This window comes from Zingiber officinale, chromosome 9A (genome assembly GCF_018446385.1).
Source record: "Zingiber officinale cultivar Zhangliang chromosome 9A, Zo_v1.1, whole genome shotgun sequence".
In the NCBI taxonomy this organism is placed as follows: domain Eukaryota; kingdom Viridiplantae; phylum Streptophyta; class Magnoliopsida; order Zingiberales; family Zingiberaceae; genus Zingiber; species Zingiber officinale.
Genome location: NC_056002.1, coordinates 107741238 through 107757790, shown reverse-complemented (window position 1 = coordinate 107757790; position 16553 = coordinate 107741238). Strand labels below are relative to the sequence as shown.

At 39.4% G+C, this 16553-nt stretch overlaps 1 protein-coding gene across 1 annotated transcript; it reads right to left on the bottom strand.

Annotated features, from left to right (window-relative positions):
- Positions 1-15334: 15334 nt before the first annotated feature.
- Positions 15335-16153, bottom strand: LOC122019449 (mannose-specific lectin-like). The gene has a single exon (XM_042576912.1). The coding sequence runs from the start codon at positions 16151-16153 to the stop codon at positions 15335-15337; it is 819 nt and encodes a 272-aa protein (XP_042432846.1).
- Positions 16154-16553: the final 400 nt, after the last annotated feature.

The following is a 16553-nucleotide window of genomic DNA, read 5'->3' as shown; positions in this document are numbered from 1 at the left end:
AGGCCTTTAATTAAATGATGCTCCCACTGAATTCTATAATTCATGTGGGACAAGATCCACATCATATTATGCCCTGAGTTAGTTTTGGCTAAATCGCCCAAGACTTAGTATGATCGGTAGGTAACTAATTACCAATTACATCTCTATGCAACTCTTATTTATAGAATCAAGATCCGCGTTTATATTAAAACTCGAGTTAGCTTTGGCTAATACACCCAAGAGTTAATATAAACGTGATTTTGACCTATCTACCAACCATTGGATAAATGCCTATAGTTAAACTCGATCCAATTGAGTTAACTAGTTACTCAATCTAATTGAGTTGTACTCACCCATGTGTTGATAGGCGGGACCAAGATTGTCCCTCCGTACCCTACCAAGATAATATGTATTGCTCTGCTTTGGCAGATTCAACAACTACATGTGATCGAGGTAGTGATAGGTATCACGGCATGGTAGGCATTACGAGTTGTCGCGATTAAGATCTAATCTAATCGATGAGGTGTATCATATACTCGATTTAGATCTAATCTAATCGTTAGGGCGCATCATGTACACGATTTAGATCTAATCTAATCGTCGAAGTGTATCATATACGCGATTGATCGAATCGAATCGTTAAGGCGCTAATTAATTACTTATTCTAGCATGCATCACATATACACACACAAGCAATTAATTAAATGTTTTGTGATTAGTCATGACCCTACTACGATCTTCTCAAGCCAATGAGAAGATCGGATAGTCAACCTAAGGTCAATAGCTTCTCAAGCTCCTTCCTTTGACCACGTTGTGTTGCTTGCGCCCTCCTCGTAACTCCGTCTCGAGTGGACCTTCCACCGCTCCATTTTGTACATTACAAAAGTGAAACTCGAGTTACATTCGAGTCTAAACTAATTTACAACAGGAAATATAAAATAGAGGAAGGCACGACGCGCAGGTCGCGAATCAAGTATAACACGCACAAACACAAAATGGCACGCAGGTCATATTATGAATTACAACACAATTTTTCAATCTAATTAGGTCTTTTGGGCCATGACCATCACAAAATAATATATAATTCTAAATTATGCAATTTCTATAAATTTCTGTAATTTTTAGTACAATTTTTATGAGTAAAAATTCCCGGCGATCCCGTTTAGCGATTTTCGGGCGTAATCGCGGAACGAAGTCCCTTGCGGGGTCAGGGGAAGCGCCCCTACCCGCGATATAACCATCGCGAGTGTTCCTAAGTGATCCTACAGTGCCTTAGTCCACTGTCCCAAAATGATTTGGGGTGAAACCTTGCCATTTTGGAAAAATCTTCTCGGTAGTCGAAGCCTACAAGTGTCTAAACACTTGTGCTTCGCTTCTACGAGAAAAATACCCATAAAAACTATAAAAATCATAAATTCACAGAAAGTTATAGATCTGTAATTTTCATAAAAATACAAATTAAAACTCGTACGAGCTTCGCACGTGGCTCTGATACCACTGTTGGGTTTTTCGGGCCGCAAAATCCGCTTTTTGCGTTGCGAAAACCCTGAAACCCCATGCCACGGATCAGTGCAAAGAAATAAAATTACGTAAAATTTCACGTACGAGTTTTCTATGCCTAGATCTACTTTAGATCTACAAGATAAGAGTTTTACCCTTGATGCGAAGCCCTTCGCAATCCCGCTCGTCCAAGGTTCGTCGCCGGATCTCGAGAGTATCAAAGTAGATACTCCTCTATGTGTATCCACCCAAGCAAGAGATGGAGAGACCAAACAAAAGGTGTGCTAGCACCTTTTAGGGTTCGGCCAAGGGAGGAGAGGGAGAGAAGAGAAGAGCTTGAGGAAGAAGATGACTTGAATGAAAAATCAATTCAAGGTTGTAACTCCACTAAAGTGGCCGGCCACCTTTTGAAAAGGTTTATATACTCCATGGAATTTCAAGAGTCAAAAACTCTTGATCTCCCTCATGAGGTGGCACACACATGTGCTAGCCTTGATGATGTGGCACATCACCATTAGCCACTTAATGGCAACTCACCAATGAGGTGGCAAATGGTCAAGTCAAACTTGACCCTTCATCTTCCTCTCAAGTCAAGTCAAACTTACCACTTCTCTCCCTTGGTTGATCTAATCTAACCATTGGTTCAAGTCAATTTTAATTTAATGTATCTCTATTCATTGAATTAAATTAATTAAATGAGTCTAAATCCAAATTAGACTCACTTAACACATGAACCAAATTGAGTCCAACTCAATTAGCCTAATTTGGATTGCTCTTAATCCAATTTGGGTCATCACATGAACCTAATCCTTTAGGTTCATCAAATGAACCTAATCTCCATCTAATTTCCCTTTGTGTGTGAGCCTATAGGTTCTTATAACGTTGGCAATGCTCCTAAACTCATTTAGAAGCATAAGTAATGAGCGGTATCCAGCAACACATCATTAATACCCAAGTTATAAGAATGTTGAGATCTAACATCACTTGTGACTACTAATTGTGACTCTTCACAATATATGACAAGTGCCCTTCTATCCTTGACATCTAGATTGATCAATGTGAGGCATAGACCGTGTCATCCTCTAATCAATCTAAATCTTGAGCTCCAAGTAGACTCACTCAATCAAATGAGCTCAACATCTCATATTGACTCATTTGGGCATGGCCATGCACCTATCAAGAATATCGATGTCTCTTCCGTCATATGGGAGGGATAGATCCCATCTACATCACTCACATCCCTCTGTATAATTTGTTACATACCCAGTAATCGCCTTTATAGTCCACCTAGTTACGGGTGACGTTTGACGAAGCCAAAGTACGTAACTCCTTATGTAGGGAACCATGGTGACGTCAAGTCCAAGGACTAGTAATCATACTAATAGCCACATGAGAAAGTATATGACACTCATATAATGATCCATGATACTTTCTCATGGCGGGTCATTTAGTATACATTCTCCAATGCATACTCATGTGTCAACTTGATATCTCCATATCCATGACTTGTGAGATCAAGTCATCGAGTTAACCTACATGCTAGTCTCATCGCATTAACATTGTCCCTAAATGTTAATGCTTGACTAGGAATGATTAAGAGTAGTGTTCCCTATATCATCTCACTATCGATTCAACAAATCGATTGATATAGGTAAGAACCTTCTACTCAAGGACGCTATTATACTTAGTTATTTGGCACCAACACAAGTAAGTATAATAACCAAAACAAATGCCTTTATTTATATATAGAAGAATATAATACAATGAGTCCATGCAATAATCATCAAATGATTGGCTCTAGGACTCTAACTAACAATATTGTAGCAACTACTAACCAATAACTGTGACAACATAATTTTCTCTATTGTATTAGCTACTGGTTCATAGATACTACAACAACATAGGAAAAATTATGTTGTAGCAGCTACTGGTTAGTAGCTACTATAACAAAGAAAATTGTGTTGTAGTAGCTATAATAACATAAGAAATATTGATTAGTAGCTGCTATAATATATTTGTTGAGTAAAATTTGAGAGATCATAACTTTTGATTCTGGATTAATCATATAATGCACAATATATCAAATTGAAGATATCTGAATGAGGTTCGATTTGATATATTGTGCATCTCATGGTTTAATGTACGTCAAAAATTATAACCTCTTAAAGTTCACTCAACAAATATATTTAGCTAGCAGCTACTAACCAATAACTGCTACAATATAATTTTCTCAGTCGTAGTATTTAAGCTTATTTTTATTAAAAATATATTTAAAAGAGAGTGGGTATCCACTTCTAAGGGTAATGTGTCGAGGAAGAGAGTAAATGATCATAACATTCCCTTTGTCGGTTGTTTCAATCCTACCTGCACAGGCAGTGTAGGAACGTGACGCAAGAGGGCCAATGGGGCCCATCCGAGAGTGCATACATGGCAACCTCTTTGTGTCATGTTCCTGTATTGCCTGTGTAGGCACGATCGAAGCTACCATTTAGGGTTGTAAATAACCTCGACTCGAGTCAGACTACGCTTGAACTCGGCTCGACTATATTTATACTAATTCAAGTTCAAACTAGCTCAAGTTGGCTGGTAGAATTGAGTTAAGATCGAACTCAATATTTAATTATGAGCTTTATTTTTTTCTTATTTTTAATAAATAAATTAATATTATATATATATATATATATATATATATATATATATATATATATATATATAATTGGCTCATTTAGTTTGACGAGTCACTGAGCCAATAATAATTAAGCTTGAGCTCAACTTGATTTCTAATCAAATCATCTCGAAATTGGCTCAAGCTCGGTCAATTTTGAGCTCGAGTTGAATTTTAACCAAACCACTCTTGAGTGACTGACAAACGACTTAATTTTTTTACACCCCTTTACCACTATTATTCTCATAAGAGTTAGATATATATAAAACAATTTACACTCACATTGGAAAATTTATTTGTTAAATTAAATTAGACCTTCCACGTATTTTAGATCATGATCTCTCATGTTAGAGTTAAATTAAAATTGATTTATATAAAATAATTTATAATATAGACAAAATATATATTTATATTAAAGCTATGTGAGAGACAATAAATATTAAAAGAAAAAAAATAAAAAAATTAAATTCGCTACCTTAGCGATCCTCTAGTACCGACCCTATAAATATAAAACGAGGTATATATGTTAAATCGATGGTAAAATAGTAATCGAGATTTAATCTTAATGAATAAAGGGCAGCGGAATTTATGTACCTCCAGCCATATTGATTAAATCTGAAACTTGAACTTGAAGTCGCTTTTGTTGCTCCTGTAACCACGATCTTCTAACCTATCTCCTCTATACAATCTGAAAAACATTGTCGACGCTGTTTGATGGAGGCACATGCTTTTATATAGAGGCTAGGTTAGGGACCCAGTTACTCACAAAACCCTAGCAAGTAAATGCCAAAAATATCCCTACCATCAAGGGAACGAGTTGGACTTAAAGCCCAAATAAGTGAGTAATACTAATAACCCATTATCTTTAGTTATCACCTCAATATTTGGGCCATATTAATGTCCAGTCTAACATTCTCCCACTTGGCCTAAAAATTCTTTATAGGTAATAAAACGAAAATGACCATAAACATTTGACATGTCAAATCATGGGTTTAACCTTATAACTCAATTAAAACTCTCTTAATATGAATCATGACGGTTATGTTCTTTATACAAGCGGCAAACACTCCCTTCCATGTATTACAATATTAAGAAAAATCTTAATCAAGTACTCAAACTTAATAAATGAACAAATATTTATTTGAACTTAAATTCATTCAGGTCTAAACCAAAATGAGATGTAAAATATAAAACATAACTTAACGTGCACAACAGTTTATCATCTCAAATAGAAACTAAATAAATCACAAAGAGCTCAATAATCCCATCCTTTCCACATGATCCACATACGACTTAGCCGTCAAACCTTTAGTCATAGGATCAGCAGTCGTGAGATTAGTACTTATATGCTCAATGGCAATTGAACCCTCTTTTACTCGATCTCTTACAACCAAGTACTTAATATCAATGTGCCTGTTTCCACTCCCACTTTTATTGTTCCTTGAAAAGAACACTGCAGCTGAATTATCACAGTAAATTCTTAATGGTCGTGAAATACTATCAATGATCCTCAAACTTGTGATGAAATTCCTTAGCCATAACGCCTGTGCAGTAGCTTCATGACAAGCTATAAATTCTGCCTCCATAGTAGAAGAGGCTGAAATGGTTTGCTTAATGCTTCTCCAAGAAATGGCACCTCCAGCAAGGAGAAAAATGTGTCCAGATATAGACCTTTTAGTGTATACACACCCATTAAAATCTGAATCTGGATATCCAACCACTTCTAAATTGTCAGAATGTCTGTATGTGAGCCTGAAATTCTTGGTTCCTTGCAAATATCGCATGACTTTTTTAGCAGCTTTCCAGTGATCTAATCCTGGATTACTCTGATATCTTCCCAACATCCCTACTATAAACGAAATATCAGGTCTTGTGCATACTTGTGCATACATTAAGCTGCCAACTGCAGATGCATATGGTATGCGCTTCATCTCTTCGTGTTCCAAGTCATTCTTTGGACATTGTTTCTGACAGAAAACATCCCCTTTAACAATGGGTGCTATGGTTGATGAACAATTGCTCATCCTGAATCTCTCTAAAATTTTTTCAATGTAAACCTTTTGAGATAATCCCAATGTCTTTAAAGATCTATCTTTGTAAATCTCTATGCCAATGACATAAGAGGCTTCACCTAAATCTTTCATTTCAAAATTTTTAGAGAGAAATTCCTTAGTCATATATAGCAATCCTAAGTCATTGCTTGCAAGCAAAATGTCGTCTACATATAGAATTAAAAACATATATCTGCTCCCACTCACCTTAAGGTATATACATTCATCAACGATGTTTTCCACAAAACCATAAAAGGTTATAATATCATGAAATTTTATATACCACTGACGTGAGGCTTGTTTTAATCCATATATAGATTTCCTTAACTTGCAAACCAAATGACTTTTATCACTAGCAACAAAACCCTCAGGTTGAGTCATGTACACTTCTTCCTCAAGATTTCCATTAAAAAATGTTGTTTTCACATCCTTTTGGTGTAATTCTATATCAAAATGAGCCACTAAAGCCATGATTATCCTCAATGAATCCTTCTTTGAAAATGGAGAGAAGGTTTCATGATAATCAATACCTTCCTTTTGAGTGAAACCTTTTGCAACAAGTCTGGCCTTATATCGTTCATCATTACTAGATGAGTCTTTTTTGGTTTTAAAAACCCATTTACAACCAATAGCTGTAGACCCTTCTGGTAATTCAACGAGTTCCCAAACTTAATTATTGAGCATAGATTTCATCTCATCCTGCATGGCTTCATACCAAAGGCTCGAATTTACACTATCCATGGCTTGTGAAAAGCAACTAGGATCATCTCGAAGATCTAAACTTGACTCTTGCAAATAGACCAAATAATCACTAGAGATAGCTGATTTTCTTACCCTTGTGGATCTTCTTACATCCCTTTCTTGTTGAACAATGGGTTCAACAGAAACATTTTCTTCATGGGATTGTTCTTGAATTGGTTGTTCTTCAACACTATTTAGTTGAGTATCTTGAAAACCAATCAATTGATCCAAGTTAAGTGGTCTTTCAATAGGATATGTTGTTTCCTCAATTTGTAATGCATGAGGATAACTCCCACTAAGCTCATAATCCTCAAGGAATTTAGCATTTCTTGATTCAACTATCATTAGTGTATTTGAGGGGCAGTAAAATCTAAATCCCTTGGAGTTAACTGGATAGCCAATAAAATAACTGCTAATTGTCCTCGGATCCAATTTGTTTAGATTCGGATTATAGATTCGTACTTCAGCAGGACAACCCCATATGTGTAAATGTCTCAAACTAGGTTTCCAACCATTCCATAATTCAAAGGGAGTTTTAGGAATAGCCTTAGAAGGAACTCTATTTAAGACATACACAGCAGTTTTTAAGGCTTCACTCCATAAACTAATAGGTAGATTAGAATTACTTATCATGCTTCTCACCATATCCATAAGGGTCCGATTTCTTCTTTCAGCCGCACCATTTTGTTGAGGTGTGTCAGGCATTGTATATTGTGCAATAATGCCTTCCTCTTGAAGAAATAAAGCAAACGGACCCTTTTGTTGTCCCAAATTTGTGTACCTACCATAATATTCTCCACCTCGATCAGATCTAACGATCTTAATCTTTTTACCCTTTTGTTTCTCTACTTCTGCTTTAAAATTTTTAAAAGCATTTAATGCTTCTAATTTATTGTGTAGAAGATAGAGATACATGAATCTGGAATGGTCATCTATAAATAAGATAAAATATCTTTGACCATTCAAACAAGGGGTAGAGAATGGTCCACAAATATCAGTGTGTATGATCTCAAGAATCTCCGTACTCCTAGTGGCACCTTTATTGTTCTTGTTGGTTTGCTTACCCTTAATGCAATCCACACAAGTACCAAAATCAGTAAAGTCAAGGTTGTTCAACAAACCATCATGAACAAGTTTTTTTATTCTCTCAATGGAGATATGTCCCAACCTTTTATGCCACAATTTAGAAGATTCTTCATTGATGACATTTCGCTTAATACCAACAGTATCATGTAGAAGAACTACCCAGTTCATGACCTGGAGTTAGCCGCCATCATTTATGCTTTGAAGATTTGGCGTCATCATCTGTACGGCATTACATTTGAGATTCTCACTGATCATAAGAGTCTCAAATACATTTTTACCCAGAAGGAGCTTAATCTCCGACAGAGGAGATAGATGGAGTTCCTGAAGGACTACGATTGTACCATTAGTTACCACCCGGGGAAAGCTAATGTGGTTGCAGATGCACTCAGCAGGAAGTCCAGAGGGACTTTGGCTTGCCACCGGACTTCAGTCACGGACTTGATTCAGGGTTTCTCTGAGTTAGACCTTGAGGAGCAGGGACAGACAGAGCAGGGTATTCTTGTTACTATGGTTGCTCGGTCGTCGATCAGGATGAAGATCCGAGAGGCTCAGGCTGGCGATCAGCATTTACAGTTCATTAGCAGTCAGATAGCTTTCGGGCAGCAGACCGAATTTACACGAGACGAGGAGGGTATTATATACTTCTGAGGCAGATTGTGCGTACCTCAGTCTCATCCGATCTTACAGGAGCTACTCCAGGAGGCACACCGTTCTCGATTTGCGATCCATCCAGGCGGGACCCATATGTATCGAGACTTGAGGCGTTCCTATTGGTGGAACGACATGAAGAAAGACATCGCGGATTTCGTAGCTAGATGTCTTGTTTGTCAGCAGGTAAAGGCTGAGCATCAGAGACCTGCAGGATTACTTCAGCGGATTCTTATTCCTGAGTGGAAGTGGGATCACATTACCATGGACTTTGTGGTGGGTTTGCCGAGGACACGATGAGGCGATGACGCAATTTGGGTAATAGTTGATCAATTAACCAAATCCGCGCACTTCTTAGCGATCTGGAGGACTGATCCTCTGGATCGATTGGCAGATCTGTATTGTCGGGAGATTATCAGACTACATGGTATTCCGTTGAGTATCATTTCGGATAGAGATCCACGGTTCACGTCTCGTTTCTGGCAGAGTTTGCAGCAGGCCTTGGGCATACAGCTCTGTTTCAGTACAGCCTTCCATCCACAGACAGATGAACAGTCAGAGTGGACCATTCATACTTTAGAGGACCTGTTGAGGTCATGTGTTATGGATTTCGGAGGCAGTTGGGAGGACCATCTGCCGTTACTGGAGTTTGCTTACAACAACAGCTTTCATTCGGCTATCCAGATGGCACCGCTTGAGGTGTTGTATGGTAGACCTTGTCGGACACCCATCCTCTGGGATGAGGTTGGAGAGGCCCAGTTGTTGGGACCTCATAGAGTTCAGCAGGATGCAGAGTTGGTCCGTACTATCAGACGGAGGATGTCAGAGGCGCAAGACCGCCAGAAGAGTTATGCTGATCGGAGACGCAGACCACTAGAGTTCTCTGTTGGCGATCATGTATTTCTTTGAGTTTCACCCATGAAAGGGGTGAAGAGATTTGGCATCAGAGGTAAGCTAGCTCCGCGGTACATTGGCCCTTTCGAGATCTTGGAGAGGATCGGAGCGGTAGCTTACCGACTGACACTACCACCGTCCCTGTCAGGCGTTCATGATGTATTCCACGTATCGATGCTGCAGAGATACGTGCCCGACCCGACGCATGTGCTGACAGATATTCCAGTTCCAGTTTAGCCTGACATTACATATGAGGAGGTTCTCGTACGGATTCTCGACCGGAAGAAGCGTCAGTTGCGGAACAAGACTATCCGGCTGGTTAAAGTCGGATGGCAGCATCATTCGGATGAGAAGGCTACTTGGGAGCTCGAGGATACTATCCGAGCTCGATATCCCTATCTTTTTACTTGAGGTATGTGATTTAATTTACCGTTCAGCATTTATACTTTATATCTGTTGTTAGTACTTGCTGATGGTAGATAATGAAATTTGGGGACCAAATTTTTATTAGTGGGGGAGAATGTAAAATACCAAAAATAGGCGAATATTAACAAGGGAATTTTCCTAAATTTTTGAAAATCTTTCAGAAATTTTTCGGAGCTCGTACAGGCGAGTTAACGGGGATAAAAACGGGGTCCGGGGAAAGCCTGTTTAGGCTACCTTGTTTTATTGAGGAAAAGTTTTAATTTCTTTTCCCTTTTTCCTTTTTCTTTTTCTTGTTTTTCGCCGTTCCTTTTCCCTCTCCCTCGCGCACCGAGCCGCACTTCTTCCCCCGCCCGACGCCGTGCCCTAACTGCACACATGGCGGTTTCCTTCTTCCCCGAGTGCACAAAACTTGTGCCGACACTTCTTCTACTTCATCTCCTTCTCCCCTCCTCTGGTCCGACGAGTCACCGCCAGCCACCTCTGCCCTAGCCTCTTCACCGCTGCACACTGCCGCCCCCAGTTGCTGTGCCCTAGGTCTTTGCCGCCGGCCACCGTGAGTTCTAGCCGTCTTCACGGCTGTATTCCCCTCTTCTGTTCTCAACACTAGCTGGCCATCGGTGCTCGTCTTCCCTTTGCTGCGGAGATCCCCACGCCGCCGCCACTTTTTCTTCTCTTCTTTTTCTCTACCGACGTCGATCACCTTTTGCTGCCCTAGCGCCGGGCCGGTCTTCTTTCCTCTGTTCTGCCAGAGCCGACCTTCGTGCTCTAGCACCATCGCCGGCTACCCCTCCGAGGAGTTCCCTAGCGCCGGCAGCCAACCAATCTGCCTACACGGGTTCTCTGTGCCACTGTCCCCTTTGTGACACACTGCCTTCCACGGGCTGATCTGTGGCCAAGCGAAAGAAGTCGCCAATCTAGCCTCAAGACCAGCGCTGGATTCTCAGCCTCGGGTTGCTGTGAAGTTGCCGACAGTGAGTAAGGTGATCAGACCACAAGGTGAGCCTTGATTTGGTCTTGCATGGTTGAGTATGTACACACTGTGAATTAGACATTTGTTTTGTCTAGGTGCTGATTTGGAAGGGTTGACTTGCTAGGCAACGGCTCCACCTCGCTCCGGATAGGATTATTGGCAGCAACTTCGCCTACTGTGCTGTAACAGCGAATCTTCTCCAGCTGTGATTTGAGGTAAAGAATTTGATCATCTTGTAGAGGATTGGTTGATAGGTCAGCAAGGAATATTAAATTAGGTTATGTTTTGTATTTGGTATGAGTTGGGTTCTGGGTTAGGTTTATGTGATTGTTGATTAGGGATTTTGCCCTAATTTAGAGTTAAAGAATTTATTTAGCTATTTATAGGAATTTAGCTAAAATATCGTATATCTATTGGATACAGGACTTTGACGCGAGACGAGTATCTCGATTTGTCGGACTGGACCATTTCGATTGGAGGCGGGTACTTTTGACTTATGTCATTTGATATGCATAGTAATGAATTTAACAAATAACAACAATTATGTTTCTTAACTGTTTCGGTTAGTCACTACCCGATACCTGTTACCTGTTTGGTTGTTTGTTTGTTTTGCATCTCATGTTATTACTTACCTGATTACACATGCTTAGGGGTAGTGATATAACCATGTTTCACCATGTTCAGGACCTAGGTGTGATACCCTATCTGATCTGTGAACTCTTGATATGATTTATTGATTATGGTGCACATCATGTATGTATATAGATTTGGTTCAGTATATTACCATGCTTAGTGTCATGCACCATTCGCATAATTGCATGCTGTGTGATAGATTGTTCCATTATTGTCGAGCATATCGCCAGTTTCATCACTGTTCGGTGCTCCGTTGTGACGCTTATGGATAGCGTGACGCAGCGTGGTAGCACGTCAGTTTGCTCTTCCGGTGCTCCGTTGGTCCGCTCATGGGTAGTGTGACGCAGCGTGTAGCACGTTAGAGATCCCTCCCCGTCATAGTGTACAGGGAGATGAGAGCACTGAGCTCCCCCATTTACGATTTGGGGTAGGAGTATGTATGTACTTCGACAGCATCCCGTTCTCTCGGTCACTCATCAGGAGTAGTGATGCGGAGTGCACGGTCATCACAGTCCTACCCACTCGGTCCCACTTCTATTGTGAGTTGGCTAACTTGTGTCAGGGGTGACCATGACATTGACATCATATGCATGATGCATTTATTGCTTGTGTTTGTGTTTGCTGCATTTATATGCTACATATTGTTTAGATGCCTATGATTGACATGCATACAGGATTTCTATACCTCTCGGACTGTTTGTCCTTATACCCAGATCCTGGTTAGTACAGTATTCTCCTGTTTACTTCAGTTTGTATTCACCTTTATTACATTAGGAGACTGTACGCATGATTAGTGCTAGGTGTTATTTTCTTACTTTGCATATCAGTTGTACCTGCTGAGTGTTGGACTCACCCTGCCTCCATTGTTGATATTTTCAGGTTGAGGCTGTCCAGAGCAGTTCCAGTCGCTAGTCCCCATCTGCACGTAGTGCTAGTCCTCTGTTGGTCTTGAGTGTTATTTTGTCTTAGTTTCGCTATCAGACTTTGTTTTTAGTCTTGTATTGTTTTACTTATGGATACTGTATGGATTCTTATCGTTTGATGGATTTTTGGTATGATTTGGATTTATTCTACTACATGCCTGCCTGGACGGCAGAAGAGGTAAGTTCATCGGATTTGAGCTTTACGAGTGTAGTTGAGTAGGGTTGATTTTGAGTCATGGTATTGCTGTTTTGGTTTGCTTATATTTATATAAACTGCGTGGTGATGGTTTATTTACATGTTATTATTCCAGCCGCATGTGACTGAGGTATATGAGGATGTAGAAAAGTTTCAGATTGTCCGCCGTACAGGGGAGATGCTGCCGAAATTTTCTCAGACAGGGACTCCTCCGGAGTGTGACAAGTAGGGTCCAAATCAATTTTATATAATCCATCAAAATTTAAACCAGTACCAACTATTTTATTATCCCAGAAAAGATTAAATATAGTTCTTTTCACAAAATGAAAATTGTAACCAATCTGATGAAGTCTAGAAACAGAAATCAAATTTCTTGAAAAGGTTGGAACATAGAAAACATTTTCCAAGTCTAAAACAAATCCAGATTTTAAAATTAGTCGACAGGTCCCCATAGTTTCAACTTGTGAAGGTTTCCGATTTCCTGAATAGATATAACCTTCACTTGTCATCGGCTTCCTTTGATCTAGAAAGCCCTGCATGGTATTAGCTATGTGAATAGTTGAACCAGAATCTATCCACCAAGTATTACTTGGAACATCAATGAAAAAAGATTCATGACACACAAGAGATATGAGAATACCTTTCTTTTCAAGCCATGCCTTAAACTTAGAGCAGTCTTTCTTTATGTGTCCCTTTTTCTTGCAGAAAAAACATGCTCCCTTATTGCCATTTTTCTTCATTGGCACAACAACAATTTTTTTCTTCTCTAGACCACTTTTAAACCTTTTGGCATTTCTTTTATCATGATTTACTAGATGCACCGTCTCTAGTTTTTCATGTTTCATTCTCTCCTCCTCCTGAACACACATGGTTAATAATTCATTTACTGACCATTTTTCTTTCTGTGTTGTATGATATCTTAAAAGGAGTGTATTCTATAGGGAGAGAATTCAGAATGAAATGCACTAAGAATGACTCAGAAATCTCGATCTCAAGGGACTTCAATTGAGCAGCAATGTCCCGCATTTCCATTATATGCTCTCGTACACTTTTTGCATGATCATACTTCATGCCAGAGAGTCTTTTCATTAGGGTGCTAGCCAATGCCTTATCAGATTTTACAAATTGTTCCTCAATAGCTTTCATAAAATCTGCAACTTTCTCGCAATCAGGAATGGAACCTCTAATACTTTTACATACATGAGACTTAATAAGCATCAAACTCAAGCAATTAGATCGCTCCCACCTCTCATATGATGCTTTCTCACCAGCGCTACTTGATTCCGTGGGATGTTGAGGCTCATCCACACGAAGCGCCAAATCGAGATCCATACACCCTAATGTTAAGAGAACTTTTTCTTTCCAGTCCGAAAAGTTGTCACCCGACAACATTGGAATACGAGAAGGATCATTATAAAGTGTAGTAGGAACTGCATTAACCAAGAAAACATACATCAATGATATTAACTCCAAATGTGTTAGTAAATTCATACTTTAATAGGTTAAAAACTAGCATTGAATATACAAACCCTTTATAATAAGGCTAGTAAGACAAGTCATCAAAATACTAGTTCCACACCTGCGGGCTTAGGAATAGCACTTTGACACTCAATTGACCACCTTATTCTAATTAAATAAGAAAATAAATACCTTCCTGTGGGGTAAAGTACTTACCTTATTATTTAATTACAAGTTTATAAAATATAATCTTTGTCTCAAACTTTATGATAAGGCTGACAAATAAACCAAAATAAAATTGATACCTGTGGGCCTAGGATAATTATTTTAAGATTTTATTTATCACCTCATCCTAATTAAGCAACAAAAATAACTACTTCCCTGTGGGGTAAAGTAACTATTGTATTACTTAATCATAATTTAATAAAGCTTAATTTATATCCAACAAATAATCTTAAAATGGGTACATACTTTAGTATTGACTCCAATGTTTCTTTCACGATATGACTTTATCAATAAATACCCATAGCATTCCCTAGTTGGATACAAAATCATTACAATTCCTTATGACAAAGATACAACAAAATTGTTGTATGAAACAATCAATAGATCATACTGATTGGGAATTTCATAAAAACCCCAATTTAAACTGAGAAGATTTCACATGTAACAATGAAATCAATTCTATGAATGAAATCAAAATCGCATAAACCAGTAGCAAGAACAATCACACAATCATTGTTTCTAACTTTAATTGATTGGCGCCGAAACACATCTCAGGTTCTCATAGAAAATAATAAAAAAATCCAATTGACACAATGAAAAAAATCCAACAAATCATAGATTGTTTCATATTATCAAAGCTGGATTTGGTTAATTAGATTCTACCTTTTAATTTTATTTTTTCAATTTATATATGTGTGCTATTAGATTTCTTTAATTAATTATTTTTTTTCTTTTTTCAATGCAATTCAACTAAAAAAGGCAGAGCAGATAGATAATTAAGGTGATCGACTCACACCAACTGAACAGTAGGTACGTACACCAGAACAACGAGGCTACGTGCTATGTCACCATGTAGCTAGCAAATTATTATTTATGCCTCGCTTCAATTTATTCGCTTTTATTTAATAGCTACCCATGCATCGTTCGTGGTGAAGGCAACTATTTTTTAGTCATGGCGATCTTCCTGTTCGTGGGTTCATCGTTGGGGATCGTAAATATAGGGCTGCCGTAGATGACGACGTGGCCGTCGCGCTGCAGGACGAGGATGTACTTGCCCTCCGGGCCGCGGGTTTTGCTATCCCAAATTTGGTTGAAGTTAATACCCTCGAAGATGACTAAGTTGCCGTCGGTCTGCATGCGGGCGAAGCACCTGCTACCTAGGTTGTTGGTTTCGGAGGACCACATGACCTGGTTGTTGTTGTCGTCGTACAGCACCAGGTTGCAGTCGGACTGCATGACGAAGGTATAGTCCCCTTCTTTGAGGGATTCGTCGGTGCGCAGCTTGTGACCTCCATAGAGAATGTTCGTGGATTCATCGCTGCGGCCCCTTTTGACGATCACGGCGCCTTTGGAAGTGGCGGTGTTGGAACCGGGGGGGATGGACCATATAGAGCGGCCGAAGATGACGACGCTGCCGTCTTTCTGCAGGACGAGGATGTAGTTGTCCTCCTCGCCGGCGGTGTTGCTCGACCAAACAACCTGGTCATTGTCGTTGCGGATGACGAGGTTGCCGTTGGTCTGCAAGTGGGCGAAGCAGTTGTTGCCTAGGCCGTTGGTGGGGGAGGACCACACGGTCTGGTCGTTGTCGTTCAGCACCAGGGTGCAGTCGTCGGACATCATGGTGAATTTAAAGTTCCTTTCTCTGAGGGATTCGCCGGTGTTCAGCCTGTCACCACCAAAGAGAACGTTGTTGGCCATGGAGGAAGGCAGGAAGAGGCCGAGGAGGAGAGCAGCAGAGAGCATGACAAGGGAAGCCATGGTTAAGCTACGGATATCACTCACTTCAGTCAAGTGATTGCTTGTTTAGAGTATCATGCAATTCCCATCTATTTATAGAAGAGATGGTGGTAATTTTATTTATTAAAATTAAAGCATTCGAAATTATACCAAGTGGTTGTGCGGTCGATAATCCAGGTAAATAATTTATCATTTATTTGTAGAGTAGGACAAAACTAGCCAATAAATATATGCCACTTCACTTTAAGTTCTCTACCATTAATCGGCAAATATTAAAAAAATATATATAATATTGACCTAATTTTTACGGAACGTTATTCTGCCAACTCATCCACATTATTTGGTTGACAGTAAGTCATAATCATGGTGAATTTATAGTCCCCTTCTCTAAATATTTTATCCAATATTTTTACGACAAAAG